Source organism: Lepeophtheirus salmonis, chromosome 13, assembly GCF_016086655.4.
Source record: "Lepeophtheirus salmonis chromosome 13, UVic_Lsal_1.4, whole genome shotgun sequence".
Lineage (NCBI taxonomy): Eukaryota > Metazoa > Arthropoda > Copepoda > Siphonostomatoida > Caligidae > Lepeophtheirus > Lepeophtheirus salmonis.
In genome coordinates this window covers 13,099,088-13,117,537 of record NC_052143.2, presented here as the reverse complement: position 1 = coordinate 13,117,537, position 18,450 = coordinate 13,099,088, and the positions used below count along the sequence as shown (strand labels likewise).

Below are 18,450 nucleotides of genomic sequence, written 5' to 3'. Positions count from 1 at the left end.
ATTCCTAAATATACTTAACTTCTCTAAAAACAAAAATTGTTATAAGATATAAACGAATTATATAATAATATTATTGATGAATGTGTCATTTTTAGTAAGAAGTTGAGTTTGTATACATTTTCGGGTAATAAACAAGACTAATTAAATAGTATTAAATTTTGCCATATATCGAACATATTATTTCACTTGATACACATGTATCTGTAGTTGCAAAAATATTGTGAAACAAACTTGGAAGCATTGGAAAATTTATTAGTATTATCTCTCCAACGAAACACTAAAATTTTATCAACTCGGAAGTATTTTATCCATTGGTAAGTCATTACTTTTTTTTGAAGGGAAAAATATATTATTTATTTTAAATTAGAAAAGTTTACTATGCATTAAAATATTACCTCACTATCTAAATCTATTAATTTAAATATTAAAACCATACATATAAATGAAGTTCCTATCGATGCTTTTCTTGGCCGTGTAGACAAAAACTTATAATTGTTCTTTGTGTTCGGAGTTGAGGTTTTTCTAAGTCTTTACCTTCTAGTACTTAATACTCAAAAACTGTAATATTTACTCACATTGTGGCATGTAATAGTGAATCCGACTCTGATTAGTATAATCTTGATTTTCTAGATCCAGACTATATCCTGCTTTAACAGAAATTTTCTGATGACGAGATTGAAGGGATGAACTGTAGATAAATCTGGAAAAAGATATGGGCTCTTCAAAAACTGTGCAAGGCTGGACGGATCCAAGAAAAGTAGAAATAACCGTTTTTATAAAAAAAAAAATATTTTCGACCGATGATCCCTCCATTTCTTCATCAGAATGAAGAAAAAACTTATGAAATGTCTGCAATGTATTGTTACACAAGATTTATGAACAATCGAGAGTTGAACCGTGATTAACTGGAATAGTGTTTGGAAATAGCTATGCAGATATCTATTTTATAGTGGAACAGAAGCAAACTTTTTTTATATCATGAGTCTTAGATGACTCTATGGTCCATTATTTGGCTCATTGATATATTTATAATTAGTTTTATATGTTCTTCAACAATGGAAAAAAATAAAAAAAAAAAAAAATTAACAAAACAATTATAACCCAAACTTTATAATATATTTATATACATTAAATATGTGATTATATAAGACGACACTGAGGGTAAATATATACGAACCAACCCGTGGTACAGCTGCGTACCGTACCATTCCCAATGTATATATTCTTGAAAAATTTAACTTTTAAAAAATTGAATCAAAATTAACAATCTATATAATTATTAAATATTTCTTATGAAGAGTCTTTGCTTTTCTTGTAACATACGTAGCAATATTATAATCAAGTACCAAATAAAATACGATGTAGGAATTTAATATCATGAAATTTGAATGTTATTCATTTTTAAAATTTTAAAAGTAACGACGAGATAAATGTAAAATAAAAATTAATGATTACAATTGGAAATATCAAATGATTTTTGTTTTAATAGAACAATGTTGTTTTGAATTTATTCACAACCATTACAGGTTTTCTTGCACATTTCTTTCATTTTTGTTGAACGAAGTTCATCATCACAGGTGTCTCTAGCTTGGTATTCTTCACAAACGGTGTCATCATAATATGCATTATTACAATTACTCTCTATAATTCAAATGCATAAGTTATATGGTAAGATAATAATAAGTAATAATCTTACTGCATAAGTCGCAGGTTTTTCTACAAGAATATCGAACTGAAGCATCCGTGTTGCATCGATTTTTAATCGATTCACAAAATTCAATAGAAATCAGGTCCTCGCATTCTATTTATAAAATAATTTAATTAGTGAATGGATATACAACAAACAACTTTGATACTAACCATCACATCCGGCACACGATTTCGGACATTCATTTGCAATTTGAGGTTCAAAGCATTCCTCTATAGAATCTCTATAGCAAGCACCATTATTATCTCTACACTTAGCTAAGTGAATGGAAAGATACATGATATTAGTCATAAGAATGCAGCTATAGATAAATATGTATTTTATAGTTTACCATCACAAATACCACAAGATTTAGGGCAAGTGTATTGAAACGCAGCGTCGAAGCAAGATTCTTTGCTAGAACCTATTGATGAATGACAGTAGGTTTCATCGGTATCTTCACAGGTAGTGTCTAAAAGATAAAAAATATTGGATTGTAAACTCCAAGATGTACAAAAGTGCTTCTAATTACTCGACAAAATTCCAAAACATTGATGAAATAAACAGAAGCTCAATAAATGTAGGATCAGTACTCGGTTTGTTTCCATGGCTCTTGATTTTGAAAACTGTTTGTAAATTGGCAAATTGTTATGAATTATATACTTTTATACAACATTTATATTTACAAGTGTTTGGAACAAGGCGTCTTGTAGTACTGCGTAGAGATATAAATATATTGCATGGAATGACCAATATATTTATTTATCTACATGGTAATACGCTACGTTATGTTCCAATCACTTGTTATACCACGATATGTAGTACTTTGTATATAAATTCGCAGTATGACTAACCTCATTTCTAAACACTTATGTTCCAGGGTTTGGATCATGATGTATTTTTGTACCTCGTACAGAAAGAAATATATTGGTCATTCAATGCAAAGCTTTTCAAAGGAACAAGAATTAAACTTTAATTTGGTATATGATTTGATTTACATTTGTCCATCTCTGGAATGTAATTTAGGATTTATATTTCTATCCAACTTTGAGGTCTGAAACCTTGAATATGAAAAAAATAGGATTTGATGAATTTTTGATTACCAATATCTCGTCAATGAAACCAAAAATAGTATGTATAATACTTCATTATAAATATTGTTATATTTTATATAGTAATATAATATTAAAAAGCACGTAGTTACCTTGAGTGTATTTTGTTGACCGTTGTCGATACTTTTGCTACTTTCTCATTATCAACGTTTTTAATGCTGATTGGTTGAATTGAAATTAGTTCCTAGTACGCAGTAAACATTTTTGACAATTATTGAACATTATATACTTAAAATATATAATTCAAAAATATATATATCGAAAGACAATTATGAATGAATGTATCCTTTTTTGCATTTATAAATCTAAAAAAAATAAATTATAAAATATAAATCAAAAAGTAGCTGGCATCTCTAAAAACAACCCAACTAATAAGTTTATTCAAAATGAAAAAAATTATGGGCAAAACCAAAAAGAAATCAGTGAAACAACCAGTTGGATATATTGGACTCGTCGATAAACTTTGTAAAAATTGATCTGGAAATTTGTTTGCATATTAAATATGACATATAAAAATAGCTGGTTAACTAAAAAAAATTTCATTTTCTGAATGATTAGTTCATATTTTTCAATTTTTTTTTCTTTTGAAAAATCTTTTTGCAAAAGTTATGAAGAAATACCCTAAAACGATGAATTTGAACTTCGTGTGATAAGGAAAAAGCCAAATGAAGGTGTCTTTTTAATTTTATAACTTCCTCTTTATCATCCTAAAAAACTGGTAAATGTTTAAGGGGTAAATCTTAGGTAGTTTTTTATACTATCGAGTTTTCCTTTTTTAAGAATAGTTATGTCTTTATTTAAGTGTTTTTCTGGAGTTTTTTCATTTTAGAGAGTACAGCCAATTCAATTTTTAAACTTGTAATGTATTTTTTCAAGTTTGAATTAGGGTTTTGAACTCTAACCCATTCTTTGATTCTAATTAATAATTAATGATTTTATTCCAGTTACTTAGATTGGATAATTTAGTACTATCCTGCAAATACATCCAATTGTGACAAAGCTGGAGTTTTTCAGCATACTCTTTCCAGTTTTCATAAAGGATCTGAATGTAATTCTCTCCTTTCATTATTCATTGGACCTTGACAAGGTTCCTTGTGCCACCGGAAGAGAAGCATCCCCAAAGTATTATGTTACTATATATTAAATGTAAATATCTGTCCATTTTTATATATCACAAATATAGAAAGTTTATCCTTTTACATGAAAACTATTAGTAGGAAAAAAAATTAAAATTTTCTTTTTTTTTAAATAATGTTCTTAGATAAATAATCTGGATCTGACAATACCTTTTATTTCTGAAAAAAATTTATAAATCAAACCATAGAGAGTCCTTCATATTATTTCATAAGATAGATGTAATCAAAAGGAACCATACAAAACAATTAACAATTCAATTATAAGTACTGCTCCTCCAAACATTATTATTATTTTGATCAATGAGTCCCCATTTTAATTTAGATCTTATGATTGTCCTTGGATTGGCAGCTATGTTACTTACATTAGACTAGAGATACGTCACAAGTAGGCCAGTTGGGCTCAAGTATTATGCCTGATATCCTGCAACTCAAGTGTTAGACATAGATAACCTGAACTAATACACATATGCTCTCGCAAATCTAAAAATATCAAAGATGTGAAACACTTGTGAAACAAGTGTTTCACAATATGTGTTGAATTGGTGATTCTATAGAATTGAATCGTAACTAAAACCTTTTTTTCCCCCTTTTTGAAATAGAGTGTGAAATATTGATATTTATATATTGGTATGGACTAAACTATTTTTTCCATTACATGATTCATCAATAAATTAAATAAAAATTACTAGTAGCCCTCAGGACATCAGAACTGGCTTTCTAATTTAAAAAAAAAAATCATAGAAAAGTTGTTTAGTTTGACTTAACTAGAAATTTACAAACTATTTTTAAATATTTCCCTTCTCTTATTTGACAAAAATTTGAGAGAGTCAATGTATTTCAGTATGTGATGTACATATAAATTACCAAAGAGAAGGATAGAAACAAGATAAAATAGTTTTCTGTGGGCTATACATTAGTTATCCAAACATTCCCTAACATTTTCTATAGCATAAAATACATACTCCCTAGAATGTACTCTGAATGGATAGGTTAATTTTTTTTATAGGAACTGTTTTACTCTTAAAATCTATAATATTTTGGTTTTTATTTTTTGTGAGTATGATTATATGCTGATTTTTTATGATAATATTGCTATGGTTATGTAATCTATGCATGTGTAATTTTGAATTTATCTACTCTTCTGTGTCATGTCTTAAATTGACTATTAATTGTCTAGGACAATTACTGTAAGCAATTTTTGTAGTGATTATATCTTTGTAGTTATTCATTTTCGAGATATACTATTTACATTTCTAGAATTTATATGGCCTATTTTAATCTATATACATATTTTGAGTATAATTGAAAAAAAAAAAAAAATAGAGTAAGCAATTAGAGTTTAAATGAAAGTATAAATAAATTGTATAACTTTTCTTTCCGAAAAATTAACTTGTTCCTCTAATTTAAACGCTCATATCTCTGAAATTAATAATTCAAAAAACCACAAAAACCTTCTATTTTTGAATAAATTTTCTTGATCAATGTACATATAAACAATTACAAATTCAAATGTAAGTACTACTCTTTTCAACAAATTATAAATGCTTTTTGTTGGATTTTGTACTTAAACTAACAGAAACTCATTTAAACTTTTCTTTGATTACAAGAAATAATGTTAAATAAATGCAAATGAGTCTTAGAGTAAAGAAACAAAACAAAGTTTTTATATTATACGAACAAAAGAACATTTTAAGCCAAAATAATATAGATTGAAGAAAAAAAAACATCTTTCAAATAGAAGTTTACACATACGAGCAATTATTATTCTATCAATAAAAAATCAGAATATACGAAAAATAAGCTTTTTAATAGAAAATTGTTGTGGATTTAGATTTGTGCTAAGTAAACTAAGGACAATTACACCACTTTTTGTTATTAATTCAATTACTCGGAGCTGTCATAATCTATTGACAGTTCAACAACCAAAGCCATGTTCAATGAAATAACAAAACTAGATTACGGCAAGTTTTATATTTATAAGCATTTTTTGAAACAGTACAAAATGGTATACCTCATCAAAGTCATCAAAGGATTAAATTAATTGATTTAGATAGCAATGTAAGATTTTAATGTATAAGAAACCTTTTCTATGCAAAATAGTTTATGTATTTGTTCCATCAAGAAAGAGATAATTACTTAACACTTGATTAAATACTTCCCAGTTGACGAAAACCTAGTGTTATGGGTGAGAATATATATTTACCCAATGCTTCCAAGTTAGCTTTGCAATACTTTGCAAATACGGATACATGTGTATCAAGTGAAATAATTTGTTGCAACTAGTTGTATAACAATTGGTTTTGTTCATAAACCGAAAATGTATAAAATCTCATATTTTTGCAAAAAATTATACATTTATGAATAATAGTATTATATAATACGTATATATCTTATAATAATGATGATCAGAGAGGTTAATTTAGTTTATTTGTACAAGAAAGAAATTATTAAAGAGTAAAGTATAAAAAAATTAATTAATTGAATAAAAAAAGAAATTATTAAATAAATTAACATTTTAGTAAAGTATAAAAAAAAATTTGACAAAAGTAATTAATTGAAATATATATATATATATATATTATATTTTATCATGTTTCCCAGGTAAAAAAACAACTTTTTGGATCCGAATATTATTAGTTATAACATAATTTGGTCATATGAATAATTATATATATCTCTTCAACTAATAAAATCTAATGAGAAATAACATTTATACAAATAAATATTTTAATTCAATTCAAGTTTTTTTTTCATTTCTCATTGCTGTTGGCACTTATTTTTAACAAGAAATATAGTTCAAAAATACGATTAGTTTTCTGTATCATTAAAAAATTAACGTGGACATCCTAAAAATTTGACAAAAGTTTTGGAGAAGAGCAGCTTTACTTTCATGGGTTTTTAGATAAATTAGCTGCAAGCTGCTATAAGATGAAGGAAATCAACACAAATCCTATTCCGTATCCAGCAATAATAAAAGCATATAATTACTATAAAGTGTATCCTCAATTCTACTCTGAGTCAACATGGACACACTCTGCAACAAATTATTATCAGTGTTATTCTTCGTCCTTCACGCAAGAGGGATTACTCTATACTTCTATTTTTAAACACATACACAAAAACAGTCAAATCAAAGATACTGGTTTCACAAGTGTTTGAATCTTTGATATTTTTTGAGTGGCGAGAGCAGATGTTTTTTTTTTGCTCAGACTATCTAAGTGTAACACTTGAGTCACATTTTAGTCTCAATACTTGAGCTTGAATAGCCTACTTATTACTTTAGTGCATATTTCTAGTCTAAAGCAAGTACCATAGATGTCAATCCAAGGTATATCATTGAATCTAAATTAAAAAGGGTTTTTTATTTTTTTTTAAAAAAATAGTCCCTAGACCTTAGTATTTACCTTGTGAATCATGTCATAAAATAAAAAAATAATTAATAAATAAAAATTATTTGATGGTTTAAGAGTATACAGATATATGTATGTGAATATGGAAGATTTTTTTATTTGTATCAATTCTTGTTGAGTAAACTTGAGTGAAACGATATGCCTGTTGCTCAAACAATCCAACCTTTAGTGACAAGGTGAACAGTATGACAATTCGAGCGACTCATGCCATCATGTACTTAAGTGGCTATTTCAATGCAGAGCAAATAAAGATGTATTGGCAAAGACGGAAAGACTCAAGTAACACCTTAATAAAAAAAGCAATGTCCCGAAATAGATTTGATGAACTTCTGCGGTACACACATTTTGCCAACAACAACCATCCGAATCTGAACGATCCCTTTTGGAAAATTGCAGTACTCTTTGAAACTATAAACGAGACTGCAAAAAAATATGTGTAAAAGTATGAATATATTTGTATGCATGAATCTATGGTCAAGTGCTTTGGCCCTTATGGTATGAAAATATAAGCCAAATCAAAACCAACACGATTTGGGTTTTAGCTACATCTTCGGGTGAGCTTATTCATTATATTCCTTATAGAGGAGACAAAACGTAATTAAATGGTTATGGATTGGGACAAGGGGCGGATGTTGTTTATGAACTAATTGAAAAATCACAAATATCTGAAGTTAGTAAGGTGGTCATAGATAACCTTTTTACTAGTTTTGACCTCATGCACAATTTGAAGGACAAAAACAAAGTTGAAGTTCCAGAATACGTTGAGATCCAATCGACTTCATTCAATTTTCATCCCATTAAAAAAGGAATCAATAAAAATTAAAAGAGGGGAAATGGAGTGCAATTATATGGATGATGATAAAGTAATTATTGTTTGGATGGACGGAGGACCTATTTATATTGCAAGCAATTTTAATGAAAAAGATCCTATTGGAATTTGCAGTCGATATTCCAGAGATGTGAAGGAATAACTTCAAGTAAATCAGCCTCATCTTTACTTAATTTACAACAATACTATTGGAGGAGTTACCTATTGGATAATATGGTTGCAGACTATGCAATTAGTTTACGGAGGAAAAAATGATATTCGTGCCTTTATAATTGGTCTTTAAATCATTCAAGGATGGCCTCTTAATAGAAAAAGTGGTTAAACTTTAAATTTAAAAGAGAGACAAAATATTTAGTTTCTTGTTTTTTCACAAGCTTCTTTGGTAACCAATGAGGGTGAAAATATAAACACCACTATTTTGCCAAATATAAAGCAGTGAGCAAATATTTCTTCTGTACGTTACGACAATGTAGGTCATCTAATTGTCGTAACAAATCAACCAAATGTTTGTGCATCTTGTTGGTTAAGATGCATATATAGATGCAAAAAGTATGACGTGGGTTTGTGCTCTAATTGTTTTGAAAAATATCATATTCAAAACTTGTAAATAATATGTATATCAGAAAATATTTTTTATTATATTTATCAAAATAAAGTTAACCTAGAATAAAATAATACGAAAATTAGCCATAACCCTATTTACTATCATTGCATCATATTAATTTATAAATAAAATTTATTACTGGGAGATCTTCCAAAGCGTACATATAAATATGTACGTGCCCACCAACGGCACAACTGTTAATTTTGAAGAAAAAAAAATTAGACTTTTATTATATGTACTAATAGAAGTTACTCAACAAAATTTCATCAAAATATTCAAACGATTTCTCGACTAAGGAAGTAATGGCTTAAAGTTGAAAGACTCATTAGTTCCTAGGAGAGGGAGAACCATGCTCAATATCGAGTGTCAAAACGATCCCATTTCTTTCCACTAGTGTCCACATTTTCTCATTGTTTTTAATAGTTCCAACGGACCCATGGCAATCTCCTCAATCGTTTTTAATTATTGATCAAGATTTCATCCCCTGTGAAATGATGGTCATCAGGAACATGTTTTAGAAAGATGTTTTATGTTTCATTAGTATTTCAACAGACTTTTTTACCTCTTTCCTTAGACTATCTTAAAGATCGTTATTCTGTCGTCTACTTCTATAATGATATCATTTTATAAAATAAAGAGACTATTGTAGAACAAGTTGAAAAAAGTTTATCAAAGAAATTCCAACTTTAAAAGTCTTTAATTCTAATAATATGGTTGATGATCAAAAAATGGAAAGGACTAATCAATAATTGCAAAATTAATTCATTTGGTTTTAACATTCACGGTGTTGTTTACATCATTCACTTACTTATCGAAAACTGAATGTGCAAATATATTACTCAAAATAATATTATAAAATTTTCAAATAAAATGAATAACATTATCGGCCATAACGCTATGTAATAGCATTTTTACCCGTGATATTAATCGAAAATAAATTATTGTTACATTATCCGTAAAAAAAGGACTATTAAAACCTTCATAAAATAATGATAAAAAAATAATATATAGGTCGATCTTATAAGTACCTAATTTATGGTAATTAAATAACTTAAAACATGGAGAATCTTAAAACTGGTTTTGTTAATTCTTTAGTTTCTTAACTATTAAATAAAGGGTTTGTCTTTAAGAGCCCTTCAACTTTTTGCATAAATAAAACACAAACAGTGAAAAGATTTTGCCAAATGTATTCTTTCATTAAAAAATAGGTTTATGTATAGAAATCGATTTCTCTAGCGTGACCACTACAAGTACGTTTACAGAAGTCCACTTGCTGAACCCGATTTTCTACTACTTTTTCCAATTTATTGACCAAAATCGCAACAATTCTTAGTTCCATTTTTTCTCTGAGCTCTTATAACGTCACTGGCGTATTGCTGTAGACCACATACTCCAAGTAGCCCCAAAGAAAATAATCTAAATGCTTTATATTCCACGATCGAGACGGTCAATCAACGGGTCCATTTATCGATCTAACGTGCTCACCAATTTGATTAGCAATAAATTGATTGTAACGTTTGATGTGTGACCATTGGCAGCGTCTCGTTAAAACCACATATTTGCCAAGTCTAAACCTTACGATTGGGGTGAAAAAACAACCACTTGCCATGGCTTGATAGCAATTTATGTTTAAAGTTACAGGGCGATTATCATCACCAATGAAAAAATATGGCCCAATGATCCCTTCAAAATGAAGTCCACACCATGCAGTATTTTTTTCGTAATGCATATGAATAAAAACATATTTTTGCTGTATTAATTAAAATTGGTCCAAAAAATCCCACTACAAGTACGTTTACAGAAGTCCATGAACCCGATTTTCTACTACTTTTTCCAATTTATTGATGAAAAATTCATTTTTTCTCTGATTTTACTCACTGGTTATTTTAAAGAAAATAATCTAAATTTGATCGATAATTTTTATCGATTAACGCTTTGATCAAGACTAAATTGTAACGTTTGATGTGCCATCATTAAAACCAAGAAATGTATTTGGGGTGAAAAAACAACCAAGTTGGCTTGAAAATTGTTTAAAGGATTATCAAAATGAAAAAATATAGTTTGAAGTCCACACCATCTCTAATAAGAAAATATAATAAGAAAAATATTGAAACTTCCTTAATGAAACCCGCTTAACTATTCATATAATCATATAAACAACTTAAATAAATTCAACTTCGGAATAGTATTGTAAATTTATACAACATAACCTTGCATTTCATATATTTAATAAATTTTCTATCGGAAAATAAATAAAAAATATACAAAATGATCCCGTAGTCTGTACATTTTTTACATTGTAAACAAGATAAAGTCATTAAAAATCTAATTTTAAAGGATGTAATATTTGCTATCAAGAGCAAAATAAAACAAATATATTATCTGCAAGGTGTTGTAAAAGTACGAGAATGTAGTTTGGGAACGCAACATAAATCAATGTAAGGGTATTTCTTTTTAATTTATTTTTCTTTCATCCATACCCAATTTTGAATTTACAAATAATAAATATATTAAATAATATTATAATTCAGGTATTTGTATTATTTTATCGGTAGACGGCGCCACTCGCAATTTTTTAATAAATAAAGTATTATAATTAAACAATGCTCAGTGATGTAAGAGCGTTTTTTTTTTTTTTTTTTTTTTTTTTTGATAATCTGAAGAATGAATTTTCTTTGCCTTAGCAGTTGTGATTATTATTTAATTCCTGAGTAGTGAACATTATTTCCTATATGGATTAAATTATATCCAAACCCTGATTCAACATTCGTGTGTACTCATAAAAGACGGAGTGTAACCTTGATGATTATTGCAGAGTTATAATTATAAGACTTTGTTGGACTAAGAGTAGAATTTGGGATCGACATGGGATTAATTCTAGCTAATGTTTTTGTTTTTTCATTTTCTCCTTCCTCCCTTTTCAGAGCTGAAATGTGATGTGTTCAATTTTAAATACTTCCTGAATAAATGTTTTGTTTTTTTTTAATTTCCAAAAGCTGTTCTCATTATTTCTCTTATTCATTATCTAATTATCTAATATATAAGCTAGAATGTGTAACCAAGAATATATTTGAATTTCAGAATGACGACAGAATGTGAAAGAAATTATATTACATTTAAATAACTATGAAGTATTATTCCAGCGGATTATATACAGATGATTTGGAGGTAAGTATGGGTAAGAGAAGTTTTCACGACTGGAGGAGAGAAGAAACGAATTAAAAACATGAATATTAAGGAGTAATACTTCGTTCTAACGTATCATAATTATAATTATTAATAATTTTTTCCCTGGGAAGCAGTGATTAGGCTCAAATCTAATTGTGTACAGATAAATATGGGTAAAATATCCAGGGCAGATTACAAACTGTGTAAAATGATAGATGAAAATAGAATCTCAATGTCACTTCTTACGGAGACACCTAACAAAAATGGCCGTTGGTCCATAGACATCCTTGTTATGATAATTTTTAATTTAATTTATTTTTTTGGCAATGTGGTAATTTGGTCAAATTTTCGAATGCCATTTTGCCGAACGGAAAAGTGTCATGCACCCATTGTAGAGGTATATAAAGTACTCTTTAAAAGCATCCTATGCATTGAATTGTAAATTTTTGGAAAATATTTCCCACAGGATTTTTTTCTTAAAATCACTTCAATTTTTTCACTGAATACAAAGTAGGTATTGCAGTTTTTCACACAGGGCAATGTGAAAATACATGTTATGTGAAATTCATCTTGCATGTAACACATTTTTGAATAATTCTTATCATACTAGGATGTACACGTTTTATAAATTTTATTAATGCATACCAAGATCCTTGTTTGTTAATTTAATATTCCATATATATTATAAGTAACCATCTACTTGCAGATTTCCTAAAAATCCAGTGCTTCTAAATCAATACATAGTAAACTACCATCGAATAGAATGGAAATAGGTGGAATATTAACTGAAGGCAAATCTTCAGTAGTGAGGTTGATCATGTTATGGATTTCAAACAGAATGTATTTAATAAGTCTTTTATTACATATGCCAATATTTTGGACCATAGAGCAGTAAAAATTATTATTTTGAGGAGTTGTGCAAAATAAGAAGACTAAAACAAAATTTTGGGTCTTTTTCTGTTGTCGAGGTAACATTTATGTTTATTTGTAAAAATGTTTGAATAAGTTTAAATGATTTTACTATTTTTACAAAATGACGATTTTACTATTATAAAAGGCATATTTTCAAAACAAAAAATCAAATAACTCTGTTAATTGTATTGTAGGGACATTCAGATGGACATGTTTAGATCCCTCTTATATATTACAAAAACAACTTTGAGATACTTTAGTTTATCTACGTGGCAGGTTCCTGATATATACGATGTATAATGTATATAGATTTACCTATATTTTACAAACAAAAAACATTCCAATTTAATATCAGGTAGATTAATTTGTTTTAAATTATTGAAAAAAATAATAAAATAAACATATATATAGTACTATCAAACTCTAAACATTTGTTTTAACATCATTGATAATATTTGGATAAAATAATATCTTAAAAAACAAGCTTAGCTTGTTCTTGCATAGTGATGTGTCCACTTAAGTAGAGTCGAATTGAGTCATTAAGTATCGAATCAAGTTGATAAATATGAAAATGAATGAAAGAAAATAGTAAATAAATTATCTATGTATCCCCAAAGCCTATTTATGAATTTATATTTTGTGAAATCTTTTCACTACCATTTGCATTATGTGTCTACTCAAAGATCGTTATAACAACTTTATAAATTTTTGTTGATTAAAAAAACCATTGGAAACATCACGGCATAACTCAAACCATATGATAAGGCTTAGTAATAAACACCAAGCCAACTCAAAATGATATGAAGTCAGCTCGACTTTTTTTTAATTTGAAATTCAACTCACATTTGAACTATTAGTATTATGATTCTTCTAAGTCAAAAGCTTGTAAGTAAACCCTATTTTCCAAATCAAACATAAATTTAAAATATATAAGGTCTTAATATATAATAATATAATATAATATATAAGGCTATTCCAAGGCTGGAATAGCTCATACTGGTATTTTGGGGCACTCGTGTCTCAAATCTGAATATTTTTTTCTCCCCTAAAAAATTTACGTTTTAGAATTGGGAACACAGACATTGCAGAGTATATTTTAAAAGTTCAAAGGTAGCAATGCATGTCGTAGATACTATAGGATGTTAATATTTTTTTTTTTTTAAAAGTATTCATAAATATGCCAGGGTTACAATAGACAAAAAAGGTATCCTTAATGCTCCTTCTCCCCATAAAACTGGCAGTAGACGTACGCCCCACAATTTTTTAATGTGGTAACAAAGTTATATTTTTGTGATGAAGTATTTATAAAAAAATTCAGAAAAATCTTCCATAATGTATTAGGAATAATAAAAACAAGTATTATTAAGTGCTCTGTATGTCAATACAGTTAATAGACTTACGGTTGCTTTGATTTATAATATTGTTTATAGGGATTATTTATATATTAATTTTACATTATTGATGCCATCATTGATATTAAAGGAAAGAGACAAACTACAATATTTGCAATGCAGTTTCCTTGACCTTAGATTTAAGCAGGTTACACCAATTGATGGCTATTTCATCTCAAGTGTACACACCCTTCTGCCATCACAATCACTGATGTTAATAAATTTTGCTCAAGATGTCTATCCCATCAAATAAATAATATGTGCAAAATTTTAGACTTAGGAGGTGCAAGAACCCGTTTGAGAATCCCTCAAAGTTTGGCCCCCTTCGAAAGACCTTCATAATGCCATGCCATAACTCCATTAAGACTTGACCAATTTCAATTTTTTTAGATTAAAATACTTTCAAAAGTACAAGCTTCAATTCATATTCTATGAAAACATGCCATATGTTTAAAAAAATATTATGACAACACCATTGAAAAAAATATAAAAATGGCGCCTAGCCATGTTTCAAAATTCATTTTTACCATTTTTTGTAAAAATTTTAACTTACATATATTTTATTTCTTTGTAAAAAGTTTGAGTGAAATCTCAATGGAGTCATCCTCATTCAGACCTATAACTGGAAAAGGTCATAATCACCATAATAGTAAATTCCGCCTTATTTACAAAAAAAATTATATAAATATAATCACTTTTCCTAATTTGCATTAATGTTATTAATACAAGCATTTGACTGGTATCCCACACTACGAGATTTTTGCATCTTTAATTAAAAGATTTACAATTCCTATAGATAAAACTTGACAAAATATCACTACTATCTTGCTAAAGAAATGATAACTAATTTAGAAAAATTATAATATATTAGTTGTCAATAATATAGTTTTTATATGTTAAATATTTAGGTTGTAAAGTGGGTTCCTTAAAGAACCTGAAGCCTCCTACTGCTTTACATTTATGTACAATACAATAATTCTTCATTGTTCTTCAAGTATAACTCTGTAGTTGGAGTTTTTTTTAACTTTCAACCATAAAATTCACGCGGTTGTCATAATGCTTCAGGTAGTTTAGGAGGCATTTGGCGTAATCTACACGGACATTTTGTTGATATCGAGTCATCAATGGTCTTCCCACGTATCTGTTCGACTTCCCCCCGGCGGCCTTGATCACCCTGGACACGGTAGAAGGAACTATATAATTTTTTTAGGAAATTTGTACATGGACATGGTGGCCATGGCCACAAACGTCTTCTTGGCAATTTCGGGGATCAGTTTGGCCCGCTTTTCAGTAATGGGCTCAACCTTAAGGCTTTTCCCCAGTTTTATGAGCTTTCTTACCCTGTAGACGGCGTGCCTCTCGATCCCAACAATCTTGAAAATTACAGGTGGCCGGCACAAATCAAAGTAGCAATCTGATTTCTTTTTGCTTCAATTTTTGTTTACAGAAAAGATAATATTTCATACTTATCTTTATAGATATACTGTTCATAACTGTAAGTGCCTTGTCATAGCTTTTAGCTGCTTTATCAAATTCATAATTCGACGGATTAACAAAGTATTTCATTAGTCTGAATTGGTTCTCTTTTGCACTTCTGGTAAAGATGCAAGTAAACTTTTGAAATTAAACTACCAGTAATTCCAATGCTTGTCTGCATACTTGAAAATGGAAACAGCTTTTTCTAGCTATGAATCTAAACAGAGGCTTAATTTTTTTTTTAATCGTCACTTATGGCAAACCAATATATATGGTGAATAAATTAATGGAGAAAATATAATACACGCTATAATAATAATTACATGCAATAAGTTCATTAAAACTAAATGAAATATATAAAAACTACATTAAGAATAATAAAATACTAGTTGTATTATGTTTTGTGCACGTCAATACAGTTAATAGACTCAAGGTTGCGTCGATTTATAAAATTGGTTGGAGAGATTAATTTTTTATCTTAATTGTAAATTATTTATAACGTCATTGTTATCAAAAGGAAGAAAGAAAGATTCAAACACCAACATTAGCAAAGCATTTTCCTTGACCCTTTGTTGTCAAACCTCTTGAACAAAGTAATACTGTGTGCAATAAAAGTTTCTAAGCCTTTAGGAAGGCCTCCGTCTTTGAATCTTATAGTGTGAACTATGTTTAAGACATTTGCAACTAAAATGTATATTATACAATGAATGTATGCACCCTATATTCTTCTATAATTTTTTTCTCTAGGATACTATGGACTCCGAGGATCCTTGAGTAGTAATAGAAAAGCTCCCGACTTTTTTTTTTCTTCTTTACAAGGATAACAACTGTGCATATCCTTTTAGGATTCGATTTATTCGTGAAAAGGCTTAAAGTCGACATTCCATAGCAAGACCATTTCTGCTTTTAGTTTGTACAGGAGGTTTAAATTTACAAAGCTATTCTTTTGTATTTAATCTTGAAGTATTTAATCTAATCGATACTTGTGTAGCTCTCATTGTTGTTCTCTTTTGGATTTAGTAAACCTTGGGGATTATTCAACATTTTTTACCATCATAACTACGAAATCCGAATCCATCTGTATAAGTGTATAAGCTAGCCATGTCTTCAGCCTCACAAAGAAGAAAATACTGTATGGAGCCTATATCCGTCCATGCTTCACTTTATCTTCTCAAAGATGGAACATAACTCCCCATCGTTAAGATCTTTTATACCTGGACAAAAATGGGCACCTCACATAGTATGCACGACTTATTTTGGAACTCTGAGACAAGTAAAAATAAGGAACTCTCAAGCTCAAATTGTATGTGCCGATGATTTGGAGAGAACCTACAAACAAACAAGATTATTTCTACTTTTACCTTGTAAATGTTAAAGGATTGAATAAAAAGAACACACGATACATGGCTTACGTTCCCATCTCCTTTGCAATACGCCCAGTTCCTCATTTGGACGAACTGCCTCTACCTGTTTCACCACGTTAGCAGATATTGATGAGGAAGTACATGCTTCTTTCGATGATGATGATAAAGAAAATGTAGATGCAAATTACACAACATTGGGTTCATTGTTTGGTCAACCTTCTCTAAATAGTCAACCTGAATTGAATGACCGGATTCGTGATTTGAATTTACCTAAAAATCTACTGTGTTGCTGGCTTGCAGAATGCAAGTGCAAAGCATACTTACTCAGGGCGGAAGTGTCACATTTTATCGTAACAGAAATGCAGAACTGGAAAAGTTCTTTGATTCCGACCATTAATTTGTATACTGTAGAGACATTGAAGAGCTGCTTGTGGCTGTGGAATAACCTGCGTATCATTCAAGCACAGCTTTTGTATCAGTAGAAGTAATTGTAAGCATAGAAATAACTACAATAATCATAGATATTTTTTATAAAGTCTCGTTATATTTTAAAATTATTTATGTATTGATCAATTGTGAACAATTGTGTAATGTACCGTTTTATGTATTCATTTGTTTGATTCATTGATAAACGTCTCAATTTTTGTTTGATTTTGATTGTATTCAAATAATATATCTGATAATTAATTACGATTTTAAATGATGAAAATTACATGCTATTAATATTTAGCTATTAAATTAAAAACATGAGACTTTTGTTGACTTCACTGAACCTATGTGATTAGCATAAGGTTGATTTATAATTGAAATTTATTGATATAGTAAAAAATTGCTCTACTCCAAGATGTCGTATTAGTTATACAGTAACAAGACATTTTAGTGCTACATTTAGGCATATAAAATATATATAAATATTTATCTTGTCTAATATTTATTGTCCAAAATAATTATAGATAAATCATAAATTTTCTACAATCTACTCGAATTTACAGTTAGATACATATCAATGAATTAAAAACATAACATACACCATATTCATGTTTTAGTGAATATTCTTATTTCAAAATATATCTCTTACTCAAACTTATACAATAAAAAAGCGATTTAAAAAAAAAGCTAATATATTTGTATAATATTGCTTAGAAGCAATATTAATGTGGTTTTAATATTTTTATGGGATTCACACTTTGTTTAATTCTGAAATTTTTAGGCATGGAAATTAAATAATGAAAAAATATAACTTTTTTATTATTATTATATCAACCTCAAATAATTTTGTATAACAAAAAGTTTAATTAAATTCATAAAGTTGCTTTATTAGTTCTTTTAGGAGCAAATATAATATGTTACAGTTTTACAAC

General features: G+C 28.5%; 1 protein-coding gene across 1 annotated transcript; it reads right to left on the bottom strand.

Moving 5' to 3' along the window:
• Positions 1–1,355: 1,355 nt before the first annotated feature.
• Positions 1,356–2,378, bottom strand: LOC121127811 (uncharacterized). The gene is made up of 5 exons (XM_040723335.2): positions 2,220–2,378; positions 2,040–2,159; positions 1,861–1,965; positions 1,697–1,801; positions 1,356–1,641 (listed from the first exon to the last, which is right to left on the bottom strand). The coding sequence occupies exons 1-5, from the start codon at positions 2,293–2,295 to the stop codon at positions 1,508–1,510; spliced, it is 540 nt and encodes a 179-aa protein (XP_040579269.1). The 5' UTR covers positions 2,296–2,378; the 3' UTR covers positions 1,356–1,507.
• Positions 2,379–18,450: the final 16,072 nt, after the last annotated feature.